This window comes from Mastomys coucha, unplaced genomic scaffold (assembly GCF_008632895.1).
Source record: "Mastomys coucha isolate ucsf_1 unplaced genomic scaffold, UCSF_Mcou_1 pScaffold13, whole genome shotgun sequence".
Lineage (NCBI taxonomy): Eukaryota > Metazoa > Chordata > Mammalia > Rodentia > Muridae > Mastomys > Mastomys coucha.
Window position 1 is genome coordinate 52,586,053 of NW_022196895.1, and position 26,875 is coordinate 52,612,927.

The 26,875-nt window shown below is 42.2% G+C and overlaps 1 protein-coding gene across 4 annotated transcripts in view; it reads right to left on the minus strand.

Annotated features, from left to right (window-relative positions):
- Positions 1–26,875, minus strand: part of Marchf3 (membrane associated ring-CH-type finger 3) — a 142,344-nt gene that overhangs the window by 34,359 nt on the left and 81,110 nt on the right. For all 4 annotated transcript variants that reach the window (XM_031365722.1, XM_031365723.1, XM_031365725.1 and 1 more), the window contains exon 2: positions 855–1,098. In XM_031365722.1, the coding sequence (XP_031221582.1) occupies positions 855–1,042 (188 nt within the window). In that variant the 5' untranslated portion in view covers positions 1,043–1,098. The remainder of the gene's footprint in view (positions 1–854; positions 1,099–26,875) is intronic.

Consider the following 26,875-nt stretch of genomic DNA (forward strand, 5'->3'; position numbering starts at 1 on the left):
CAACAGCAGCAGAAGAGGAGATCCCAGGGACAAAGAGCTGGCCTGAATAAGTGGTCTCCAGGCTGTTCAAAGCCCTCCCTCTCCTCCACAGAGGGAATCCAGTTCAAACAGTAGTACTTCCCGGGTTGGAGTATGCATGACAGGGCAGGGATGGGGTTACAAAGTGTGAAGGAGGGGATAGCAGAACAGATTTCTACACGGCAAAAGGAGACTCACTCAGAGAACAGTCGGGACAGCATAGTCACTGGGTAGCGCTAAGCGGCATGCACACTGGGAATGCTACTTGAAAGGTTTTATCCACAAAATCGGGCATGGTGGCACACGTCTCTAATCCCAGTATGCAAGAAGTGGATGCAGGACCAGGCCTTCAAGGCCATTCTCAGCTATACAGTGAGTTAGAGGCCAGCCTGGGCTACCCAAGGCCTTATCCCACACGTTACTTTGGCTCTGGCACCTGAAATCAGGCGACTTCTTCATTTTGTCCTAACAAAGGGCTAGCGTTGTTAGCTGCTGGAGACAAGAAGCAAAAAACTAGCCACAACAGTGTCAAAATAACGAATGTAAAGCAAGCAACCCCACATCTTGTGGCAGCCCTCCCCTGCCTAGCTCTCTATAGTGGCCTTAGGAGGAATGTGACAACATGAATTTTAGCTTTATGCTCCTGCTGCTGTGGAGACAGCAGCAACAGAACTTGGGTAGTCTTTTTTTTTTTTTTCCTTTTAATTTTTTCCCCCAGCACCTCCCTTTCCTGACACAAAGACCTGAGCACTAATTGCACTCCCATTAGCATTCTCCACCTGACGAACAGCTCTGTGGATCAACTGTAGACTCATTCATTGTAACTGTGGCACTACCTCTGGGTGGCAAGAGTCCGCACTACTGTTGACAGCAGCTGCCCGTCCTTGGCTGAAACTTGCATGACATACTGTGGCTGCCCATTCACTAGGCTGCCACAGTCCTCCACCGTCTTCACCACAGGCGCAGCTGAGCTGGTGCAGTCTGGCAAGACTTCGGGCAGGTGACTGCAGCGGCTGGTTGTCATGGCAACAGACAGCAATTACTCTGTTAATGGCTTCCACATTCATAGAGGACTTCCATCTAGGAGAGATCAGAAAACAGTTAACTTGGCTGGATGGTTAATGGAAAATGGAGAATTATGGGCTACCAACATCAGCATGTCATTATTTAATATAAATTTGAGGGTAGCTTAGATGTAGCATTATTATCTTGTTACTATTTAATACAAGCATACTCACATACATTTGCACACACCCACTCATAGGCACATAGGCCACAAGAGTTATGAACACCTGCTTATGAACAAGACAGCAAGCATGTGTGTATACATACACACATTCGGGAGCCCTGTTTTCCAGGAGAAGACAGAATGATAGCTCCAAAGCCCAGATCTGAAGAGAAGATAAGCATTTCTCCTGCTCTGCTCCAGAGATGCAATAAGTCTTTGTTGACACTCTCTAAAAGTTACTAGAATCATTATTAAAACTGCTCGCAACTATTTTTTTCCTTGTAAGTAATTTCTTCTCTATGCAGTTTTATTCAGAGATACTGAGATTAAAAACAGGGAGAAAAAAAAAAAAGGAAGGAAAAGCAAAGATTTTGGCTAACTTGTACATTCTGGGGCATTATTTGCCAAGTGTGGTCATTCAATCACTTTCCAACCTCTGCCACATCTGTGTCCTGTAACAGAACACGCTACCTTGCAAGCTGCAGGTTAGCTTCTCATTAAGAAGCTCGCCCAGCTGAGCCAGTCTCAAACAGCTGTTCAGGCAAGGAGCAGTTTGATGAACTGTTTTGATTTTCAAATGGACAGTAAAATAAATACATCACCGCTGGCTTTTTGTTTGTGTACCACAGAACAGCCAAAGACACATGTGTGCATCGTGAGAAAACATGCAGGGTGCATTGCACCCAAAGGTGAGGAGACAGATCACCGCCTACTGTGCCCTCTTCATCATCCTGTTCACCTTGTGCTCCACAGGCCTGAGCTCAGTAGACAGGACTGGCTCACAGACCAAGCTCTTGTCTGCAAGCAGTCAGGATCATCAGAGCTCAAGTTCAGCTAATGCAAACCTTGTCTCTCCCCTCCAACTCCCAACAAGATACATGGGATTCCCCGATGGGTGGTTTCTTCCTGGAGATGTGTCTCTATACATTACATTTTACTTGATCCTTACAGGTCTGGAAAACAGGATCTTTCCAGCTTTCAGAATGGTGTGTGCATCAGGACAAGGACACAGTGTTTTCAGATGTACTTGAGTGGACAGGCTCCCTCCTGACAAGTCCAGGTCTGATTATTTCAGATAAACGGCCATGATTTTCTACCCTTACTGAGGTGTGTGGCTGGTTTCCTTTTTCCTTATTGCCAGAATCTTCTCAGAGTTCCTGTGTGCATGTGCTCCTGTCTAGCAGCCCTCTGCACTCTATAGTGGGGAAATGGCTGTGGATGCCAATCCTTGGTCAGGGGGTGACACAGGAACACAGGCAGTGGCTGTCTATCCATGACATTTTAAAGACTTTATATTGAAAATTAAAAAAAATAGATGGTATAGAATATAGTTTTGTTTTTCAAAAATTAGGATTTGTTGGGGCTTGGGGAGATAGCTCTATGGATAATGTGCTTGTTGTAGAAGAATGAAGACCGAAGTCCAGGCCTTCAGAACCCACATGCAGGCAGTAGATAGGGCTGGTGCCTGTAACCCAGCACTCAGAAGACAGAATCGGGATTACTGGAGAAAAGCTAGCTAGTTAGGATGACAGGAATTGGTGAGCTTCAGGCTCAGAGAGAGAGACTGAGGCATCAAATCAACTTTGGGCTTGTGTGACACACCCATGTGCACACTCCCTACAATGTGCCAATACATGTTAAAATGCGTACACATGCAAAAATAGGTTTTGTTGCTTGGCTTTATGTTACATATATGATATATTCTCGAGAGCACAGGGAAGTCCACTTATGACCCCTCCACTCAGAACTCTTTTGGGCAGATACCTTTTTGGTTTTTTTGGCAGACATAGCAGGCTGGAGATTGATTGTAGCTGAACTAGAGAATTCTCCCCCCTTTTAAACGGAGTTCCAATAGCTCTCGGGCCAACAAACAAAAGGATGTTAAAAGATGGTCTTCCTCTAAAACTGTGTGTAAGCCTTCCTCTAGCCTACCCTGACAAAACCTCATTGACATGATTTTAAATTCTCATAATGCCTCGCAGCCACAGAGTGCAGCTTCCTGGCACGGCTCTCTTGCTTCACAAAGCGGCCATAGATGAAGAGCCAGGGGTGTGTTGGCAGGAAAAGCAGACACAGTGACCTTCTGCTGCATGGAATCATTATGTCTGGGTGCACTCTGAGAGTCTATTTTTGGCTTTTGCATAACTCCAGCCCAGAGAGTCAAGCGCTTTCTCCCGATGCTTGCTGGACGGAAGGGGGCAGGGAAGGGTGCACAGTGGCTGGTGGGAGCCAGGGCCTTCCCCAGTTAGGTTACCCAGTTCAGGCATGGTCATTCGCTAGCAACAGAATGAAGTAGTGACCTACATCCACAACAAAATGCCCCTAAAATATTCTAGAAGCAGTTTCTCTTGGACTTATTTTTCATCTACGATTTAGCTTCTGAGTGATATACTTCATTTCGCTTCTCACAAGCAAAGGGATATTATCAGCCACTTGATTAGTGGGTTCTGAGCGTTTGTGGTCAACGTGAAGGGGCATGGGCATCTCTACCTTGTTTCTCCTTCAAGCAAACCTTTACTGTGCCATGTCTATAGTGCCAGACACTTCAGAAACCACTTTACGCCAGTGGTTCTCAGCCTTCCTAATGCTGTGACCCGTTAGCACAGCTCCTGATGTTGTGGTGACCCCAATCATAAAATTATTTTTGTTGCTTCTCCATAACTGTAATTTTGTTACTGTTATAAATCATAACATAAATATCTACATTTTCTGCTGATCTTAGGTGACCAGAGTGAAAGGGTCATTCAATCCTCAAAGGGATAGCAACCCACAGGTTGAGAACCACTATTCTAAGCCATCAATCAGCTTAGGAGTAAACTGAAGACTATTCCAATCTAGCACTCCTGGAAGAACAAACTAGCATGCCTACTCTATACTACTGAATACCTCTGAGATTCAAAGACTGGCACGCTGGCAGAGAATCCCACTAGTCCTAAAAACGACTATTCTTGGAATTCAAACTGGGGTGGGAGGGATCACACAGAGTATGAATGTGCTTGATCACAGTAGAGATGGTTGAGTTGGTTCCAGCCCTGGATGAATGAATCCAATCAGTTACTCATGCAGAGTAGGAGAGAAGGGAGCACACTGTGCCCTGATCTTACAGAGGGGGAAGTTCAAGGGTTGAGATGAAGGATGGATGGGCAGACGCAGGCCTGCAGGCTGTATGCACCAACTGGCATGCATATGTTGTACCTGGGGCAGTGACAAATGGCCAGGCACATTTCCCTGGCTTGCTCAGAGCCTCTTGGGAAAACAGCAGGGTATTGCCTTGGAGGCTCTCAAGGGCTGAACTGTGGGTTTGCAGCTACACTGATCTTCCACTGATCTTTTTGCAGAATTTCAATTCAAGCACCATTCAACTGCTTTCTCAATGGGAAAGGAAAGCGGTTTCCAAGCCCATCTAAGAATTTCTCCACTGCCAGGAAGAAGTTACGTATGTGCAAACTTGAAATCTCAAGCTGCACTGGCAGGACGGGCCTTTGTTGGCTGGAGTTGAGACCTTGTACGATCTCATTCTCAGGTTGAGAATAAAGGATGATTTGGTACTAGGCAAACTCAGCTGCACGCAGTGGGAAGAGTAGGCGTAGGTGAACAGGAGGGAGACAGTGAACAGGGATCAGGAGGCTCAATAAATGAAAGCCTGATTAGAGAATTGTTAAAATAAAAGGCTTGTCTGTTAAAACTATGACCCTTGCAGAGGACAGAGTACAGGTTTTTCAAAAGCAAGAGCTCCAACCAGGCTGTAGCTAATCATTGCCGGGTTTCTGGAACAGTGTGCCAAAGGTAAGTGATTTCCATGGGAACGTGGCTGGCATCATGAAGATGTAGACTCTGGGGTAGGGGGAAGGGAGAGGAGCAAAGCATTCAAAAAGCGCTTCAGGCTCACCTTACAGCCCAGTGCCTCAGCAATGGGAGCGCTCCATGAGGATAACAAAGTAAAATGACATACATATACAGATACATAAACATAAACACACACACACATATACACACACATGCTCACACACCCTATAATACAGTTCCTCATGTTGTGGTGACCCCCAGCCATAAAATTATTTCCTTGCTACTTTATAATTGTGATTTTGCTACTGTTATAAATCATTATGTAAATATCTGATGTGCAGGACCCCTGATATGTGACCCCTGTGAAAGGGTTGATTGAGCCCCTTTGGGGTTGTGATCTACAGGCTGAGAACCGTTGTTCTAAGCCATCTCTCCAGCTCTAGGTTCCATTTCTTAAATGTTCAACCACTCTACCATCTTTGTGACACTGAGGACCAAGTCCCTAACACATGACCTTTGGAGTACAAACTATGTTCTGATAACAGCATAAGATAAGACCATGATTTCAGAGTTGTGTGCTGTTAAGCTGTCTGAGTGGTTAAGAGTACTGGCTGTTCTTTCAAGAGGACTCAACATTCATTTCTAAGCATCTACATGGCAGCTTACAACCATCTATAACTCTCATTCTGGGGGATCTGCTACCCTCTCCTGGCCTCCTTGGGAACCAGGCACCCATGTGGTACATAAACATACATGCAGGGAAAACATCAATATACACAAAATAAAAACATCTAAGTAAAAAGTTAAAATAAGTTGGGACATATATGTTCACATAATTTATGTTTTGAACTATGCTCAGCTTAATTCCTATTCTTTCCTAGCCTGGGCTAAATCTGATTTCTGTCTTTTGAAATCACCTTCCCCCATGTCATTTAACCTATTTTGCACTGTATTTTTGCACTAGAACTCTGATATTGTATTGTTCCGTGTGCTGGACAGGGAACCTCATCTACGTTCACTGACTTCATGCAGTGATAAAAATGTTTAATAATATCTGATTGACAGTGCTGTGACATTGGAGAAGCCTGGGCCTACGTGTTACAGCAGCCATGTAACTTTTACCTCAACTAATCTAGCAATGGAGAACATACTCCAAACCCAAGCATCAGCCACGCCAGAGTTCCTTTCCAGGCTGTACTGGCTGGTTTTGTGTGTCAACTTGACACAGGCTGGAGTTATCACAGAAGGGAGCTTCAGTTGGGGAAGTGCCTCCATGAGGTCCAGCTGTGGGGCATTTTCTCAATTAGTGATCAAGGGGGTAGGGCCCCTTGTGGGTAGTGCCATCCCTGGGCTGGAGGTCTTGGGTTCTATAAGAGAGCAGGCTGAGCAAGCCAGGGGAAGCAAGCCAGTAAGAAACATCTCTCCATGGCCTCTGCATCAGCTCCTGCTTCCTGACCTGCTTGAGTTCCAGTCCTGACTTCCTTTGGTGATGAACAGCAATGTGGAAGTGTAAGCTGAATAAGCCCTTTCCTCCCCAACTTGCTTCCTGGTCATGGTGTTTGTACAGGAATAGAAACCCTGACTGAGACACAGGCCAACTGTACCAGAACTGAATTTTCAGTACAAAGTCAATTTTAATTTTAGTCTCTTAGGTGCAGGTTGAGAGGCAGAATTTTTTTTTATTGGATATTTTCTTTATTTATATTTCAAATATTTTCCTCTTTCCAGGTCTCCCCTTCAGAAACTCCCTATCCCAAGTGTGCTCTCCCACCCACCCACCTACCCACTACTGTCTTCCTGTCCTGGCATTCCCCAACACTGGGGCATCGAACACTGAGAGGCAGAAATTTGTTAGACTTAACATCTCTGAGTTTTTTATTTATCCACAAGGTTTAAAAGGTAGAACCCAAGTCTAGGAGTGTAAGTGCTGGCTAGTATTAAGTTGCATGTGTGAACTGCCCTCGTGGTCTGCAGCAAAGTAGGGCTTCAGTCAACCTTAATGCTTAACTGCAGAGGTTTTAAGAACTAGTAACCAAAGACAGCAATGATCCTGGAAAGTTCGGAGTAGCTAGTGGCCAATGAGCAGCAAGTGAAGCCAGATGAATACACCTTGAAGATCTGCTCTGTGATCTCGTAGTCACAGTTAGCAGTAGTCTATTGAACACTTAAACATTTATTAGAAGACTAGAGCTCGGGTAAATGTTGTTGCCACAATGAACTACAAAGATAAGAGAGGCAGGAGCTACAGGCACCAACTTGTTCTGGAAGGCTCTTGGGTCACCTTCATAACCAGGGCCAGTCAACAGAGCAAATACAAGAAAAAAGATCATTGATTAATTCTTCTACTTAAATACACCTTTGAAAAACAATTGTTTTGAGGGTGTGTTAGGTAGTCCTAGGAAGTTTCTGGCAGTATAGCTATCTCAAGTCTTACTTGGCATTTCCCAAGAAGTATGGGAACCAAACAATCTGGAGCCTCAGGCCTCTTCCAGGCTACAGAGATCAGCCACTTCTCATTGCCATCTATGTCTTTGATAGCTCAGGGGATTCTAATGCCCTGAGTTTTCGGGGGAAAGCATCACAGAACTATGACATGGTTAGATATCCTCTTGCTTGCAGACTTCCATGTTGAGAACTTGGAAGCCAAATTTCAACTTCCCTGCATGACCTGCATTATAAAGGAGCTGTAAAAGGTCCTCTTGCTTTCTTCAAGAGCTACATGCTCCTTGAGCGTGGGTGGGCAATGCAGGGCAGTTGGTGGCTGAAGTGGGAAAAGGGGCGATCCTGGCCTGTCTGAGAACTCCCATTGTGAGGTAGTGGCTTGGCAGACAGGCTTCTCAGAGCAGTCCCTGAGAAGAGAACTGCTCTTTGATGGAACATTGCCTTAGCTTCTCAGGCATGTTAGAGGCAGACAGTGCACTGCATGGCTGATGAGCCGAGTATCTTGAATGTTCAGAGCAAAAAAGGGGAGGTAGAAAATCACACAGTGACCTTCCTTTCCAATGAAAATGGAGCAAATGACTAATTCCAGAACTATTAAATGTGTAAAAGCCACATATTTCTTCTGAGAACAGGACACAAAGGCTCTCCAAGGAGATTTCTGGGACACAATTACCAGCAACATTGAAGTTTTCAAAAACACGCCAAGGAGGCCATTTACAACGCACATGGAACCACAGAGTAGCTGCTTCATTACTTAAATGGCCACGGCAAGGCTCTGCTTACAGAATCAGGCTTCCAAATTACACATTTCTTCTAGATGCTTCACTGACCTCATTAATGTAGAACACAGTATGTTAGTCCATGTTTTAATAAACATGTCCATCAGGCACTTGATGGGTCTGTAGAGGGAAGCCCTGGCTTACACAATAAGTGAAAACACAAAATTAAACTAAACTAAACTAAACTGAACTAAACTAAACTAAACTAAACAACTCCCCACCCTTTCCTGTTGTCTCATTATTTCCGGTATGTGCTCATTGTCAGACATACAGAGCACAGTAAACAAGTGAATTGCCTGTTTCTAAGCATGATGAAGGTCTTACCTGTGGGATAATGGCATTTTCTTGAGGAATGTGTAACTATCAATGATGAGCTACAGCCCAACATAAGGGAAGCCCACCACACTACGAGTTCTGATAACACGTTCCTAGTGCACTGTGTTAAAGTTATATTCAGAGTTATTTATCATTTCTCGTTCATGTAATTAATTCTGATTTGTAGCCACAAGAAGTATCAGAAGCATCAGACAAGCCTTATTTTTCTCATTAAAAATGACTATATTTTCTCTTCACTCAGGTAAAAACCTTCTCATTCTGCTGAAGGCAAATAAAGTACCAATTATCATATTTATACATATTTTCCCCCTGAAGAAGTACTCATGAAATTAATTCAGATTTTGGAGGCTATCCATTTTTTCCATTTAATTTTAATTAGAGAGATGAAAATGGCAATTAAAAAAAATCCCATAACAACTCTGTGTGCTCAAAGATACATCGGCAGCTGAATTACACTTGTAAATAACGACTGGCTCGTGCACACAGAGCCCCCGCTGGGCTGAGGAGGAGGTGGGACTCCTTGGAGGAGTTCTGAGAGCAGGTCAAGAAGTTTAAAAAACGCCATGTTAGAAAATAGTAAGAAGGGGTGGGGGTGGGGTGGGGTGGGACAGGCAAAACAGAGAGAGATGTTTATATGATACCTCTTGGAAAGGAAATACATAAGTATAGTATAGTTTTCAAATGACTTTCCGAGTGTCCTGTGCCAACCAAACACACTCCCTGTCCAGCATGCATGAGGATCTGGAGGCAGAGGAAAGAATGCTGGCAAGAAAGTGGGAGAGGGCGGGGTGGCAGACATGGGGAAGTGGGAGGCAACAGGGGTTTGTTTTTGTTGTTTTTGTTTGTTTCTTTGTTTTTTTGGAGGGGAAACTGGGAAAGGAGAAATTTACATGTAAATAAAGAAAATATCTAAAATTAAAAAAAAAAAAAAAAAAAAAAAAAAAAAAAAGAAAAGAAACTCCCTAGTTACAAGGAAGCTAAGCACCTTGTAAACTAGAAGTTCCTAATTTGTTGTTCAATTCGTACCTATGCTCTGTCAGCATGCAAGTGAATGCCTGGCATCGAGGAAGTGGATCTGAGATTCGTCCCCTTACTTGCCTTTCTATCCTCAAGCAACCCAGCATTGGCCGTGCAGGTGTGCCAGTTCTTCACTTGAGCCTCCTGTGTTCCTAGATAGGGCCGACTACTTTAAGTCAGGGTTGTTCCGGATCTTTCCTCAAAACCCCAAGTCTTTCATATGAGGTCAGTAGACACGAATCAGACTAGGTCTCCAGCTGCTTCTGTATTTAGGTGCACGTGTGTATGTGTGTGCCACTAGCATCTGCTTTGACAGCTTCTATAAAGATAAGTAAAAAAAAAAAAAATCACAGAAATGCCTCAGGGAATTGCTTTTCTTGGCTCTAGACATTGATCGCTGCGTCTCTTCTTATTCCAGAATTCACCTGTATTCTTTTAAGGGTCTTGTTAGGTTTCTTAGCCTGGTCTCAAACTCATGATCCTCCAGCTATACTCTAAACAGTGTTGGGATTGTGGGCATGTGCCATCACATCAGTTGGACTCTTCACAGACTCTTTTCTATGGGTTCCTTAAAATGGCTCCAGTGGGTTTTTATTGTTGCTGTTGTTGTTGTTGTTGTTGTTGTTTTTTTTTTAAATAAGATTAAAAAAGAAAGAAAGGAAGGAAGAGAGGAAGAAAGGAATAAAAAAAGCATATAATAAAGTAGCATACAGTTAGAGAAGGCAGCAGCCTGACATCACTTTATCGCTTAGCCACTTCAGTTTATATCCTGGATTCTTGTGAACCATGAAATTGGCCAATAGAGTCTCTTCCTTGGTTCTGGAACTTATTTCATGCCTACCTCGATGCAAAGTATTTACAAATCTTTTCAAGAACCTCAGTGCTCTTCATTTTCAATGAGCTTGTCAGCTTCCCCACCCTGTACTTGTGCCTTTGCGGGGACCTGCCTAGCTCTCCCTGCATGCCACTCTTTGACTTCAGGACTTACAGTGGTTCCCTGTACCACAGTGCAGAGGAGCTTCTCTTATTCCCAGCCTCTGAGGTGCTGGCTTAACCTGGCCTTTTCCCTGGTGAGGGTGGGCCTGCCTTCTCCCTGGTCCTCCTGGGAAGTCCCCCATTGAAGCCTTGTAGAAGCACTCCAGTGCTCCAGTGTATTGTCACCTTACAGAGGGCTGACACCAAGAAGAAGATCCCCTAAAGCCCTTCGGTTCCACAGAGGAAAGGTCTTGAGTCAAACATCAGGTCTGGCCTTTTCTCTGTATAGTCAGCACTATCAAAATTAATGACTAAGGCTTCTTAACTCAATTCAGCCTGTTTGACAGAAAGAGAAGTAACTTTATATTGATATTGAATTGCATAATTATCCCAAACAAAACAACTTAATAATGCACAGAGGTCCACATTTTAAAATTTGCATCCCATTTTCCTTCAAAACAGAAAAAAAAATCACATTATTGATGGCAACGGTGTGAGCATATTTTTCTACATTAATAACACTATTCATTTCCCTTTTTCTAAGTGCTTAATAAATACTGCAGGTCTTTACTACCTTCTAGGGAGAAAATAACAGCCATGCCCCCACAGAGCTCATTCATATGCTTTATGGGTTAAAAAAAAAATCTCTGGTGTGTCACAAATTAACACAATGTTCCTGAGGACAGTGTTTTATTCTTGAATCTCCAGTTTCACTAATAAATGTGAAAAACACATGTAGTTAGATCAGTCTCCAGAGACCAACCACTGCAGATGCTGAAGAATGCAAGTTATTCCAGCTAAGATCAGCACTAACACTGGAGACAGGTCCCCAAACTCTGCTCCAATTACCTGGTGTAAAAAACAAGGAAGTGCTTTGTAGTGACTATTTCAAAAATGAAGTTTATTTAAATATATTTTTTAACAAAGGTAATTAAAAACAATAAGGACATAACATCTCCTAATCATTATCAAAGTCATAGGTCTTAATTTGTCTATAGGCAATGTGACCCCTATTGTGTACCTGAGAAATATTTCAAGTTTTTTCCTTCATGTTTTTATCATGAAAAACACCAAACAAATGGGACATTACATTGAACCCACACATACCACATAATTTAAATGTAAAAAATAATCAGGACTCCCATTTAATCGTTCTCCCTCCTTCTCCCCCTTCTCTATCCCTCCCTCCTTTCTTCCCTCCCTTTCTTAAGACTTCATAACATATCCCAGAAGTCATGTCATCTCACTTCTATATCTTTCAGTATGTTTCTAAAAATATGAGCATTTCTTATTTCAGCCCAAAGTAATTATACCTTACAAACTTTATAATAAATTTGTTATTATGAGCTGGGCAGTGGTGGTGCATGCCTTTAATCCCAGTACTTGGGAGGCAGAGGTAAGCAGATGTCTGAGTTTGATACCAGTCTGGTCTACATAGTGAGTTCCAAGACAGGGCTACATACACAGAGAAACTCTATTAGAATACAAAACCAAACAGCCAACCAAATAACCAAGACCCAATAAATAAATGAATATATTTGCTATTATATAACATAGCCTATGCATTACTACATAATATGTATTATGTAATAATATCTATATCATACTCATATTTCTCTGTCTGCCTTGGGTTAAAAATCTTTCTCTTTTTAAAAAAGGCTTATACATTTACTTTATGTATATGAGTATTCTGTTTTCATGCACACCAGAAAAGGGCGTCAGACCTCATGTGGTTGCTGGGATTTGAACTCAGGACCTTCAGAAGAGCAGTCAGTGCTCTTAGCTGCTGAGCCATCTCACCAGCCCTTTATGATAGGCTTTTGAAAATTATTCAAACAAATTGTACAAATAGTATTTGTATTTATATATTGAGTCCTTCTTCCTTATGCATAGCCTTACTTCCTCTCCATGCTGTCTTCTCTCATCTTTACTTTTAAAGTAACATGTATGTATGTATGTATGTATGTTTGTATGTAGTGTGTGTGTGTGTGTATGTGTGTATTGGCCATGGCAAGACTGTGGAAGTCAGAGGACAACTTAGAAAAGACCATTTTCTCCTTTCACCATGTGGGTTCTGAGGATTGAACTTATACTGTGAAGCTTGGCAGCACTAACCTTCTCCGGAGTCATCTCACTGGCTCCCCTTCTTTGCTTTCCTGAAAGTTTATACATGTTGTCTTTAAAGTACTATCTCAATTAACACCTTTTTTATTTCTGGTTTGTCATGTGGTATCTTTAACTTGTTCCAGCCTGTTTTTTCCTCCCAAACCATGGCTCAGCTTGGTTTCAAGTTCAACTCTCAGTTGATAAGAGCTCAAGGACAGTGTTGTATAGTTTGTGGTGCATCACATCACAAAGTCAACTTTTAGTGGGTTGCGGAAAGCTCCAAGTTTTGACATGTTTAAAGATGTAATGACTGCATCCATTAGTGACATGTACCTGAATTATCTCACCTGTGGATGAGAGAAATACTTTTCCAGTTATACTTCCCTTTAACATTCAGGAGTTGGAATTCATTTGCTACAAAGAAATTTTCTTCATCAACCAATGCAGCATAATCATCCTGAATTTCAATTTATACATAAAAGGGAGGATTCTTGCTCAATTCTTTCCTATGTCTGCCAATCTTCAGAGTGAGAATTGGTGTCTTCCTATAGGAATTGGTGACATCCTATAATAACTGAAGCATTTTGTTTTGTTTATATTATCCTTAAAAGGCTCATTTGTCTCCAGTGAAATAAAGAATTGGATCATTATATAATAACAAGCTCCTCTTTTTGAATGTAGAAAACTAGAGGCTGGGGAGTTGGCTGGGCAAGTCTGATAACCTTGAACCCATATAAATGCCAGAGTGTCTGAATTCTTATCACTCCTACTGCAGGGAGGAAGGTAGAGGCAGGAGGGTCCTCCAGAAACTCTCAGGCCAGCTACCATGGGGCATGTAACACAGCTGCAAACAAGACTGCCTCAGACAGGAAGGCAGATAGGAACTGACCTTCTGACCTCCATCTGACTGCCAAGGCATGTGCCTGTCTTCATATACAAACACACACCACACACACACACATATTTAAATGAGGGGAGCCAGACATGTGGCTTCAAGGATGTAAAAGAAAGCAGGCCTTGTCTTACCATATCTTAGCACTCTAGGCTGGAGGGCTAGGCATGGTTTCCTTTACCTGCCTTGTTATCCAAGACTATTTTCTTGTGGTTGGTACTGTCTTCTCTCAAGCCCCTGTATCCAGAGGCCTTCTGAGCTTACTTATTCTCAGAGATAGTGAGTGAGAGCAACTCTAAAAGGGCTTTGCTTTTGCTTGCTGCCCTACATCCCATTGGTGTCTCTTGTCCTCTGAAGGCCTCCAATCTCATAATATTTATCAGACCCACCCAGAGCACTGCAAGCCCATGGGTAGCACTGGCAGAGGGCAGAGTGGAGGGCATTTCGCTTAAGTGTTTAGACTTTGTGATCCTGGCCAGTGAAACTTACAGGTGGCCACATCCTGGTCAGTGCCATGCTGGTTAATACCTTTACACGCTGGGCAAGCTTTCACCAGGGGAAAATCTGCACATGCATGAGAAATGTTTCTCTTTTCTTCTAGTAAGAATGAAAATGCTTAGACACAGTTGTGGGTATCCCCACAGAGGCACCCATATGTCTTTTAAAACAGTTGACAAGTGTCTCTAAGGCAGGAATCCAGGGTCTTTCTTTTCTGTTCTCTCAGAGCAGGCACATTCTTTTTTCCTATTATCTCCTTGTTGTGCTGACAGGTATCTGTCACTTAGACGTTAAGACAGAGTGATAATGGGAAGATACTATGCTCGCTCTGTCCTCACAGTTCAAGAAGCACTCATCAAAAACTTGTATTTAGCCGGGCGGTGGTAGCGCATGCCTTTAATCCTAGCACTTGGGAGGCAGAGGCAGGCGGATTTCCGAGTTCGAGGCTAGCCTGGTCTACAGAGTGAGTACCGGGACAGCCGGGGCTACAGAGAGAAACCCTGTCTCAAAAAACCAAAAAAAAAAAAAAAAAAAAAAAAAAAAAAAAAAAAAAAAAAAAAAAACCTTGTATTTTGGGAAAACTAGACACTCAAGCTCCCATCTGCATTTCCATTTAGTTTACTGAGTGTAAACTAAATGCAGTGACAGGAGGAATAAGAGGGGTGAAATCCGGAAATTTTTGCGTGATCCCGTAGACACTATTGTGACCACTGTTGCTCGGAAGAGGGGGACACATTAGCAGATATTTTCCAAGGAGGTGAGGTAGGATGGAGGAGTGTTTTCCCAGCCTCACCGGGACTTACTGAGAGCTGCTTTAGCAAGAAGAGGCAGGACACATCGTGCCTCTTTAGGCATAAGCCTTGCACATGTTATGAAAAGGCTGATACCTTCAGAAGTAATAGAGAAGTGTAAATCTCAAGTAAACTAACTGCTGCTGCTCAGAAGCTGCTCAGTGATGGCTCTGGTTGGACAGTGATGCTGTGTACTGCAGTATTTGGATCTCCAAGTCCTGACTCTACTGATGTAAACCAAAGCACATAATACATATGGACCTTCTGTAAAGCTATGCTTATGCTAACATTAACCACAACGTGTCCTAGATTTAACCACAGCTCTTAGGGACTATCTGAACTATAACTCCTACTGCAAAATTCTAATATTGGCACATGGGAAGAAAGTAGGTGTCAATGGGTAAGTGGTTGGCATAGTCAACTTGAGTAACGTGGAAACCACACAGCTGGTCCAGCAATAAGGGTTACCTACTTACCCCCTTTTCTATCATATTTGGACAGGGTTGTACCATGTAGCCCAGGATGGCTTTGAACTCATGATCCTTCTTCCTCAGCTTCCAGAGTGCTGGGACTACAGATGTGTATGACCACACCCAGGTACATTTTCCCAGTTTGAAACAGCAGGAAAAGGTTTCCTGGTACAATGATTTGATGTGTGAGTCTTCAATTAGACACGCTGGGTTTGAATCCCTTTGCTCTTCCATTTACCAGTTATTTCTCTGCAAGCTGGGGACAAAATGGTGGTCCACCATGTCTGTATGAAGATGAAGTGAAGTAATGTATTGAAGTACCTAGCACAAAGGTTGGCACAACAGCAAACACTGCTGGCCGTGACTGCTGTATAAGGGCCACCTAACCTCAAATGTATCCAGGGGATTCACTAGTCTTCACTATTTCTGCTCAAGCCAACACACATGTCCTTTTTAATACTGACATCCATTAATAATGGACGCAAAACAGTACTTTGAGAGGCAAAGTAGATAAATAGAAAAAATGTGACTGGGAATGAGGCAAATGGGGCTTTTGCCCCCTGGTAGTAAGGCTCAATTATTTAACTTCTTCATATAGCCAAGAAAAAGGAGGATGTCATGGACAGGACTTTGCAACTGTGGCAGAGAGTATTTAAAGGGCCTCGCCTGAGGAGGCACAGGCTGAGAAACCCTGCCACTAGATCTTGGGCTGGGAAAGACCAGCCAGATCATGCCAGGAAACATCTGGGTAAGACAGATGCACACATCAAGGTGCACAGGAAATTTAAGGATATGGGGCTCTACTGGAGTGTGAGATGTGCAGAGAATATTTCCCTACAACACAGCACAGAAAACTCTCTCTTTGGGTATGCCTGGGGGGGGTAAATTTGAGATGCCAGATGGGCCACGACAGTGCTTGGCACTTTCTCTTTGTCCCCACTAAGCTTGCAAAACACCTGGGAATCATTTTGACTTCAGAATGGGGGTAGCTACAAAGGAAGGTGTGGTCTTATCCTTTTCCAGGGGAGGATATGTCTGCACCTTTCTGACAACAAAGAAAAAGCCAAACTGAATTCATACCTGTACTTTCATCTATGGATCCCAGCATTTCTGTAAGCCAGGCATCCTTCACCTTATTTACACAGTGCCTGTGAAGGCCTACATACATGTTTAGTAGGTACTAGGGAGGGATGTATGGCTTTAAGAAACAAAATAGGGGCCTTTGCAACTCTTGGATCTGGGTCATAAGAGTATGTACTCTCCAAGGAGACTAGACTACACTTTATCATGACTTTTATTAAGTTCTACTTTCAAGATGACATAAAATATATGCCCTAAGGTAACTCATGGCAGTGTATATGCATGCAGACAATCCCAGCTGATTCTTCCAGCTCTGTATGTTCATAAACTGGACTCATTTCTTAAATTCACAAACGATGATTACTGTGGCAAATCCAGGAAAATTTTCTGCTATAAACACGGCAGGCGCTCAGCATCTTTTTTATAGCTTTTCAGAGGTTGTGGTGGACATGGAACTAAAAACTGGGAGAATTAAAAATTACACAAGTAATGAAAACGAGTTCTGAGGTGAATTACCCATCACTGTGGAGGTTTTGGAATATTTTCATTAAAAAAGAGTAAAAAGGCCATCTAAAGATGCTTGTGTATCTACAAATGGTGGTGAAGTCATTTTCTTTATTTCTTTCTAACTCCCATAAGCCTCTTTTATTAGTTGCAAGGAAAAAAAGCTTCAATCTGCTTCAGTAAACTGTGTTATTTTTTAAACTACAGAAGCATCCGTGGTTTCCTTACATGAGCAATCTTTGTTAATGGCACGGCAGTGAGTGATTGGGAAGATGGCACTAAATGGCAAATTCATGGGACTTCTCTGCACCTGATAGCCCATTCCACTTCCTTTTCCTATTATATTAGGACCTATTGCTTTTTATAAGTTCTCAACCTACAATGGGTGCTTAAAGGTATTTGCTGAGTCACTGAATGGACAGATGGATTCACTATCTTAATAACACATTTTGCTAAACCGTATAGTCATATGGGTGACACAGACTTCCCACTTAGAAATATGACTTCTCTGATGGCTTTGAAGCATTCTCGTATCCCTTCTCCTAATTGACAGTTGTCTTTTTTTATTTCTCTCTTGAACTTTGAATGACTTTTGTATTCATTTGCACATTGGAAGTCAGTTATTCTTATCTGTTCATTGAAGAAAATGAGTAGGCAGGCTATGAATTTAAACTCAACATAGTAATGGGTGCTATATCTAAAAGAAGGCATTTTAAATTTTATCCCTACTCACAGTCTTCTTAGGTTGGCATGAAAAGAATTCTTTGGGAAAAAAAAAACCCAGAATGAGTGCAGTTTGTGGCTGCTGTCTGTAATACTAGCACTCTGGACCCTGAGGCAGGAATATTGGGAGTTTGAAGGCAACCTGAGCTATACTATGAAATTCTGTCTTAAAAATACAACCAGCTGTCCACCCACCCACCCACTCACCAACCAAAGAATAACACAATATGCAGATAAAGAGGCAGAACGCTTAAGAAGGAAGGGAATCTCCATTTTCCCACCAACTCGCAATACTTCCATAGTACAGAAGTGGGGATTGCCATGTGTTAAATAAGACCCTCCACAAGGCCCAGGTCCTTGGTTTGCTGTGTGAGAGGCAGTATGAGCACGGTAGACTGGAAACTCATGCCTCATTCTCTCGCTGGGGACAGAATGGCTGGGGAGAGAGTTGGAACAGTCCCACGACTCCCATCCTTGGAAATACTGTTTGTGTTTGTTGGTTGTTGAGACACGGTTCCTTTGTGTAGCTCTGGCTGTCCTAGAACTAGTTCTGTAGACCAGGCTGGCCTTGAACTCACAGAGATTTAGCTACCATTGCCTCCTAAATGCTGGGATTAAAGGCGTGGACCACTACTGCCAGGTGGAAATACTATTTGTGATTGGGCTCTTTTTATGAGCTAGTTTTAAGATCCAAGCGCTGCATAATGCAGTCTCTTTTTTGTATCGAATAATGGCTGCAGGTGGAGGAAGGTTTGTTTCTCAATGGTGAGCTGTGGATATGGCAAAATCACAAGAGACAGCAACTGTTGTAAAGAAAACAAAAAGTGACTATTTCGAATAATCACCTATAACTGAAGGCAGAAAAGACGGGCAGACACAGGTGGCCCAGTGCTGTGATGTATGTTTTTTACATGTCATCTGGACAGGGCCACAAGTGCTTAAATATTTGATAAACATTATACTGGATAGTTTATTTGTGGGTAAGTTTAATGTTTAAGTTGACAGACAGATCAGAGCCTTTAATGTGGGAATGTAGAGCCAGGATAAAACAAAACGAGTGGCGCTCCCTGAGGAAGAGGGCACACTTTCCCCTCCTGCCTCCTAAATGGACAGAAGCCACTACCTGCCCTTGAGTATAAACTCAAGTACTGCTCTTCTTGGCTCTTCAGCCTACTAGATTTTACACTAGAATGACACCGCTGGCTTCCTGGGGTACCAAAGGTTCTTCTGAGCATGAGTGTCAGCCCCTCTCCCACAGAGATGCTTCAGAGGTACGCATCAGTACTCTCAAGATGGTCCTGCCTTTCCTTTTAGGAATCTACTTTTAGGACAAAATGTTTGAGTCTTTTCTTTAAGAAATTTATTCTAGAAACATATTCAGAAATGCAAACAGAGTTATACATAATCAGTAGGGCCTCTTTATACCCTGCACTATCCTTTTATTGTAGAATAATGTGATAGAACTGTCTAACAGTTGGGTAAAGGTTATATAGAGCACCTCCATATCATGGATCTAAGTGGGACTATTGGCATTCCTTTAAGATAAGTGTTTAACGGTACTAGGGAATAAAACATAAGACTATGTAAGAAAAGGTAGGAGATATAGTATTTATACTTAGACTTCCAAGTCTAGTTTATTAGGGATAGAAAGTAGTTTATCAGTGTGCGAACACTGATTCTCTCTAAGTAGTAAGTGCTTCCTAGTGCTTTTGTTGTTTATGCTTCTTACCTTTTTAAAATAAAATATATTTTTATTACATTTTAAAATATGGGTGAACATATAGCCCTCTTTTTTACAGGCCTTACAGGGGAAGGACAGTAAACTACTTCCCAAGAAAACAAACAATAAATATAGAAACCAAACCAGAGCAAAGCCAACCCAAACTCAAAAAAGATATGCCTCCAACCCAAGCAACCCACATACCGGCCAAGGACCCTCCTTTATTCTAGAGGTTTGAAAGGATACTATAAATCTCTGAGGAACAAGTCCAGTAAGCTCTCTCTATGGCTGCCTGCTCTAGGAAACAGCTGAGTTAATGGAGAGAGGGTGGGTTGGGTACCTCACAGGCCCCTGGGCTTTTTGCCACTGACTGGCTTTGGGACCACAAGCATGTCATTTATTGTCTGTGCCCCCGCAGGTCTTTTATCAAGGACACATGAGAACTAAATCAGCCTCTGAGCTATAGCAGGCATTGTTAGAAAAAAAATGAAGTGGTGAACCCATAAATGCGCTCAAGTACAAGGTGGCGCAGCAGTGTTAACAAGTGGTTATGAGTGGTCAGCACCAGGTTCATAGTTATGTCCTCCAGTGGACAGCAGGTCCCCTGCTCCCTGGTGTCAGCCACAGATGCTGGTAGTGGAAGTCAATATGATCTAGACAGGATACTCTTTTTCCTCCCAGTCCAAATACAATGTGCCTAAATTAGCATTTAGTTGACTCTTTTTTTTTTTTCTTTTCAACTAGAAATATGCCAAATTAAATTAAAAATCCATATACTTAACTGGAGTCATATTCTTGTGAGAGGAGACGAAATCTATAAACAGCAGCTTGCTGCAATAGTCTGCCGAGCTTTTTTATAAGGCAGCATTTATCATTCCTCTGTGGAATTCATACATCCAAATCGCCTGGCCAGCAGATGTATATTTAAATACGTGGCCTCATGTGAATTGGTGGGCCTCTGTTTTTGTAATGAGGAAACTAAAAGCAAAGGGATTTTATAATTTTCTCAGCACCCTAAAGTTAGCAGAAGAGCCTGATTAATTCTATTTCTGACCTAAATTTCTAGACCAGCTACCATTCCTCTTCTTCTCAGGTATGGATTAAATAACAGTGGCCTTGGTATGCTTGCTTGGGTGTGGGTAAAGGTGGGATGGGGCAAGAGGACCGCCCCCCCCAACACGCACCAAGTGAGCACCATAGGTGCTATCTTTAGGAATGACAAATATATTCCATAAAAACTCTTCCACATTTCTTTGATCAGGCTGAGTAGAGTTCCAGACGTAAGAAAAGTACACGATCCTTTGAAAAGGCTTGAATTTCAAAAGAGGAAGAATGTTGGTATTTAAGCCCTGGGCAAGTCAGTGCAAAGGATTGTGGGATGTCCTGACTAACGTCTATAATGTGTCTATCACCAACATGCTGGCCACCTCTGCTGCCCCCAGCATTTTGAAGGAGGGCAGAACATAATCCTGTTCTGCTGACCTGGTCCTCCAGAAATCTATTTATTTAAGTTAGCAGATCACAAGCAGAGAGGAAAAACAAAACCACCCACAAACATGAGGGACTTTCAAAGCAGACCCTGGACCCTCTCCTGGAGTCCTCAAGGTTTCACACTGTGGATGTAGCATCTTACATCTGTGAATTATCACACTGTTTTTAAGGCATCAAAACTCACTCATGTTCTGTCTCCCTCAATGATTTCCTTTCCTCCACAGCACTTTAGAACTGTAGGCAAGAAAGTTCTAGGAGCTGTCCTACTGAATTACAGAAATTAGAATCTGGTTTGAAGGAAATTACTTCACATGTGCATTACAATGAAGAGAATGTAATATTTCCCCAGTTTCTCAGGGGCCCAAACAAATAATTTCCCTCACTTCTTATGCATAGCAAAGAAACCCAGGTGATCTCCTCTAGCTATTGAAATCATGTGTTTTGGCAACAGGAGGAAGTTGAAGGCTATCTCTCACTGGGTAAAAGTGTACCAGAAACATGACAAACAGCTGTTTTTCTTCACCTTACAAAGGCTGCCGAGGTTTCCTTTTCCTGATACTGTGAAATAATTGCATACTTACAAACTCCTGTTACTACAGATTCACCAACAAATGTAACCTAATGCTATGGTTGATTTCAACAGGTACCGCTTAACTTAAGCACTATAATTATTGCTTGTGTCTTGACAATGCCATCTATTCCAATCTGACTTCTGTATGGGAAAAGGTTACCATCAGCATGTCACCTACACAATCCCTACCTTTATGCCATTTCCTTGGAATAGAAGGCTTCCTCACGTGGCACGAAGTGGCCGTGGATGACAAAAGACCCAGAAGTGGTCTGGATAGGAGCACACTACCTGTTCTTTGTGTTCTCATCCCTAACCCTTTCTATAAACAAGTGCTGGGCAATCACCCTTCAGTCCAATTCCTTTTGGAGCATGGTGTGGAATGAATAAAGGAGAGCACAGTGGAATCTTGGGAGAAATTTGTATTAGTGCTTTTTGAACTAGTTGTAATTCTAACATCAGAGATTCTTCTGGACTAAGAGCATGTGAGCCCCAAATCTGAGATGTTATTCATCATGGTAATCGTCCTCTATAAATTGCAACAAACACTGAATTAGTGAACACTGAACCATTGCTCCTACGGAAATATGGGGTTAGCTTCCTGGGTAGAGCATATTCACTTACCAGTCAACATATAGCTTTGTCTTGTGAATGATTAAATGCTAGTTAACATTCATTGGTGACTCATTAATATTGAACACATGGTTCAAACACTATGGGTCACGGCTGGATGAAGTTTATCTGTCACACTTATTTTCTCCATAAAGTATTACTTTTCCTGTACTTTGGGACACTCAACAGCACTTTAAGTTGCCCTGGGAGGCTACTTGGAAGAGTGAGATCACCAACCCAAAGCATAAAACTGTGAAAAATGTGGTACTCAGTGGACCACAAAAGGACACTTAAAAAAAAATGTCTATTAGAGCCAATAATACAAGGAGGCAGATTGTTCATGACCTTGCTTGACCTCAGCTGGACCATGCACTTAATGGGGACCCAAGCTTTTTTCCACCCCATGGATGTCCGTGAAAGACTGTGAAATTGCCTTGGATATTCACTTGGGAGTTATAGACAAATTTTAGCAAGTAAGGGAATTTGCATATAGGGAAGCCTTGAATAATGAAAATTGAATGTATAAATTCTACCTCTGATTCAATAGCATATCCAATATTTGTTATCTTTTTTTTCCCTAACATTTTCTGATTCTCCTTTTCTCTGATTTCTTCGATTAATCTTCCAGGTTTGAACGGTCAGAAATATTTTTATTCTGTGTGGCTTCTGCAAGTGCCGTACAACTGTGTCTCAGTGATTTATTTCCAGGAGAGTTAGGGGCTTTGATTTTCAAAAGCGAATGAGTGATGTGGTTGGTGAAAAGCACAGAGTGACAGACAGGCTTATAAAACTCTTTTTCCTGCTCTAGAAATTAGACAAATTGTTGCATCTGAGTTATGTGGATGATACAGAGTTTATTTATTTATTTTTATTTATTTTGTTTTTTTTGTTTTGTTTTGTTTTGTTTTGTTTTGAGACAGGGTTTCCCTGTGTAGCCCTGGCTGTCCTGGAACTCACTCTGTAGACCAGGCTGGCCTAGAACTCAGAAATCCGCCTGCCTCTGCCTCCCAAGTGCTGGGATTAAAGGCGTGCGCCACCACTGCTGGACCAGAATTTATTTTTATAAGCTATTAATGTATTAAAACTTACTTTGCTTCATAATTTTATAGAATGACAAGACATGACTAAATATTCCCAGAGAGGTGCTGAAAGGAACACCCAAGAAAACGAAGCCTCTGTCTCCTTAAGCTCTTTGTGTGCTTCACTATACTGCAAGAGCTTTTTGATGCCAGGTAAGATTAGAACTTCAAGCCTAATTTTTAAAAAGTTGTCTTCCTTAAGCCATTCATGAAGGTTTTTGGTGCCATCCACCCAACAAAGAGGTATAATAAATAAAAACAAACTAACAAAAGCAGGTGAGAAAATTCACACTTGTTTAGAAACAAGCTTTCAGAATTGTGCTTAGCTTTTCAAGACCCAAGCTACAACGCCTGTTGTATGTGCTAATGGTGCCCCGAAGAACAGAATACAAATAAGGCTGGGCTGACTGGCGCTTCCTCCAGCACAGCGCTCAAGTACTGTTCTGGTGGAGTGATTGTTTGCACTTGGCCCTGATCCCGGGTAATTGTATTCATTCATTTAGTCACTTATTCGATGGTTCATAGGTAAGAGCACTGCTGGATTGTCTGGGGTGCCTTGTCTTTGCCAGAGCGGCTATCAGATCCTGACCCCATTGCCACCCACTTCCATCAAGGATGGACCCTTGTCCTGTAGAAGAAGGCTGGAAGGAAATGAGAGCTCTGTTCTGTAAGGGCATGCACACAATGAGGGTATCATAGCGATTAGCAATGCCGTTTGTCTCTGTGATTCCATAAAGCCTGCACAATGTGTCATTATTCCTGGTTATACAACTGTGGTGCTCCTGTGCCTCTGAGACCCACAGTGCCGTCTTCCTGCCTAGCACTTCATACCTAAAATTAACTTCCTAACCCCATTACAGTTCTCTTAAAGACTGCACGGAAACCCTCGAGTATTTTGAGCTATTTAATCACATTGTGGTTTTAAAAAATGGTATCACAACACTGCTTCCACCGCTCCCCACATGGTTTAAGAAGCAATAAAAACCTTGAAAGCCCCAGTGTAATTACTGAGGCTTTTACTAATGACATCTTAACTCTTTAGGGGATCTGTCTTAGTTATTCCAGGCAGGGCTTGGCAAACCTTTGGTAAACATTTTAGGTCTTGCAGGGTGTGTGGCTTTTGTCACAGTCACTTTACTGTGCCTCAGTGGCATGGAGACAGCCACAGGCATTAAACAACACAGTGCAGCTGTATTTCAATAGTATTTTGTTTGGGACACTGAGATTTAAATTTCACACAAATTTCACATGTCACAAAGTGTCAGTCTTTGTTTTAGTTTTGTAAAAAAAAAAAAAAATAGGAATATAAAAACTATTATCACAGTCTGAAAAAGCTAGTCTTTGCCCAATAGGGATTTATCAAGCAAAGCAAAGAATAATGATATAGATGTAAAACACAGAGAGAGAAGTATATACACAGCACGGTAAGATAATAGCTTCAGGTGAGGTATTTCTGTTAGATGGTTAAAATCTCCAAGGTTTTGTTGAAGGCAGCATTTGCAATGCATGTCTTAGGCCATTTAAAGCCACTGAAGAACATATATGAAGAAGGAAATCAGTAGAGTTTTCAGTGAGAAAAACCCCACATGATTATTGGCTTTCATGCTGACTTGGTGACTGTCTTGAAATTTCCTTAGAAGCACTTATTAGAGGTCCAAACTCAAACACTGAGCAGCTTTCGATGCCTCCTGTATTAACAAAAATTGGCAAGCTTTTCTTTTCCTGGGATTTGCATTAAGAAACTATGCTAAAATATAGCAGTGTCTTAAAGAAAACACGGGAAGAAGAGGAAGTATTAGAGGACATAAAAATAACAGTATTCCCTATATGGTAAATGGGGCTCCAGACACCTGACTCCTGTTATCTCAGTTAACCCTATAATGATCCCGAGACAGGAATTTACATTTTGTTAGTACTATATTAGTAATATAGTAGGGAGCTATAGCACAGATGGCTTAGGCTCACTGTCCATGGTCTCTTAGCAGAGTCTGAACCCAGGCATGAACCCACGCTCTCAGTGACTCATGATCCCACCTCTCAGTACTGAGGGGGGCGGTGTGTGTAACCAGTAAAGCTCTGTCGCTTCCTTGGCATTCCTTTGCAAACACTTTCACAGTATCGAGTCACCACCCCACTCCCCTCCCCTCTCATTCTGTAGGGACCTAGTGGTCTGTTTCCCACTCTGAACAAAAGTGTTCATATGAAAGCCATACTGAAGAGTAAAAGTGTGGGGCTGGGACTCAGGAGACCTTGGTGCCTGTTTAGATGCGAGAGCACTTAGATCACTTTAACTCTGGGACATCTGGTTTCTTCATGGACAAAACAACAGCTGTCCTTATGGATGAGACCAGGCGGCTCCGTGTGTGGAAGTATTTTATCATCTACAAGAACTGAATAGCAGTTTGTAGTTATTATTATTATAGAAAGCCTTTATTCTTGCCTCTTCCATTCCTTCTGTATTCATTGTAAGCAAGCAATATATTTGACTATCACAAAATTTTGCAGTTTTTCTTGGCTGCACCTTCTTTTCCCATTTCTCCTCTTTATTCACTGAGGAAACATGACCTGTCCCCCTCATTCTGACTCCTATTAGAGATGATGAGACAGACACACAATGGCATGCTGGAACAAGCTTGTCTTATCTTCTCCATTTCTTCCTAACTCCAGAGAAACCATGCCTTGAAATTGGTGTTAATGGGAGTATTTATATCACAGTGATGGCAAATTATATATATTACTCTTATTTTATCCTCCCAACCAGAAAATTCCTTGCTGCATATTTAGGAGCATACATCTGGATTTAGAAGCAAAAATAATAAAATATCACAAGTGCTACGAATGAGAACATAAGGTGGCTTGGAAGTAGGTAGGAGTTACCAGAGCAGTGAAGGATGACCAGAGGCAGTTAGAGGTAGTCTTGAGGAATGGGCTTTAAATTGAGACAGAAAAGAACAATAGGAGCTAGCCAGACATAAGAAAGCATTCCAGGTAGAGGTAAAGAGAGGTTTAGAGGAACTGAAGGCAGTTCTTTATGGCTTTGGTGCAAAGTGCTATGAAGAATACGAATGAGGCTAAAGGGGGGAAGGATCCAGTTCACCCTGAGGACTATGGTTGTCTATCAGTGGGCTTTTGGCAGGTATATTAAGGTTATAAGGGTGGGGTCAGAGTCAGAGAGGTGACATTTAAACTCTGGGTCTTCTAGCCTAGTGATTTCAGAAGTACAGTTGCCTCAGGTGACAGTTGAGCATCACATATAAAAGGGGGATAGCCACAGAACACACTCACACACACAGACACACAGATACACAGACACACAGACACAGACACAGACACACACACACACACACACACACACACACACACACACACACACCCCAAAGCTGCATATGTGGTTCAGCAGTAGAGTACTTGTGTAGCATGCACAAGCTCTGGGGTTCAATCCCTAGGACCACAAAATCTCTCAAGCTGGAGGAAGCATTATGGACCCTCAACTGCTTTGCATTTCCTAATGTTGTCCCCTGACTGAGTCAGCTTCAGAGACCAGAACTATCTAAGACAAAATCCTGCTTAGTAACTTGGCAGATGAAGGGTCCAAGTATATGAAATGGCTTTTAGTTTGGTGTATCCCAGACAGATAATTCTATATGTGAACTGATTTTAGAATAATTTATTTTCAACATATGTCAAAACATATCCAGTTTGCCCTTTGGAGTTGCAAACACTGTTTGGCATTTCTTTTTCCTTTTCAATTTTAAAAATG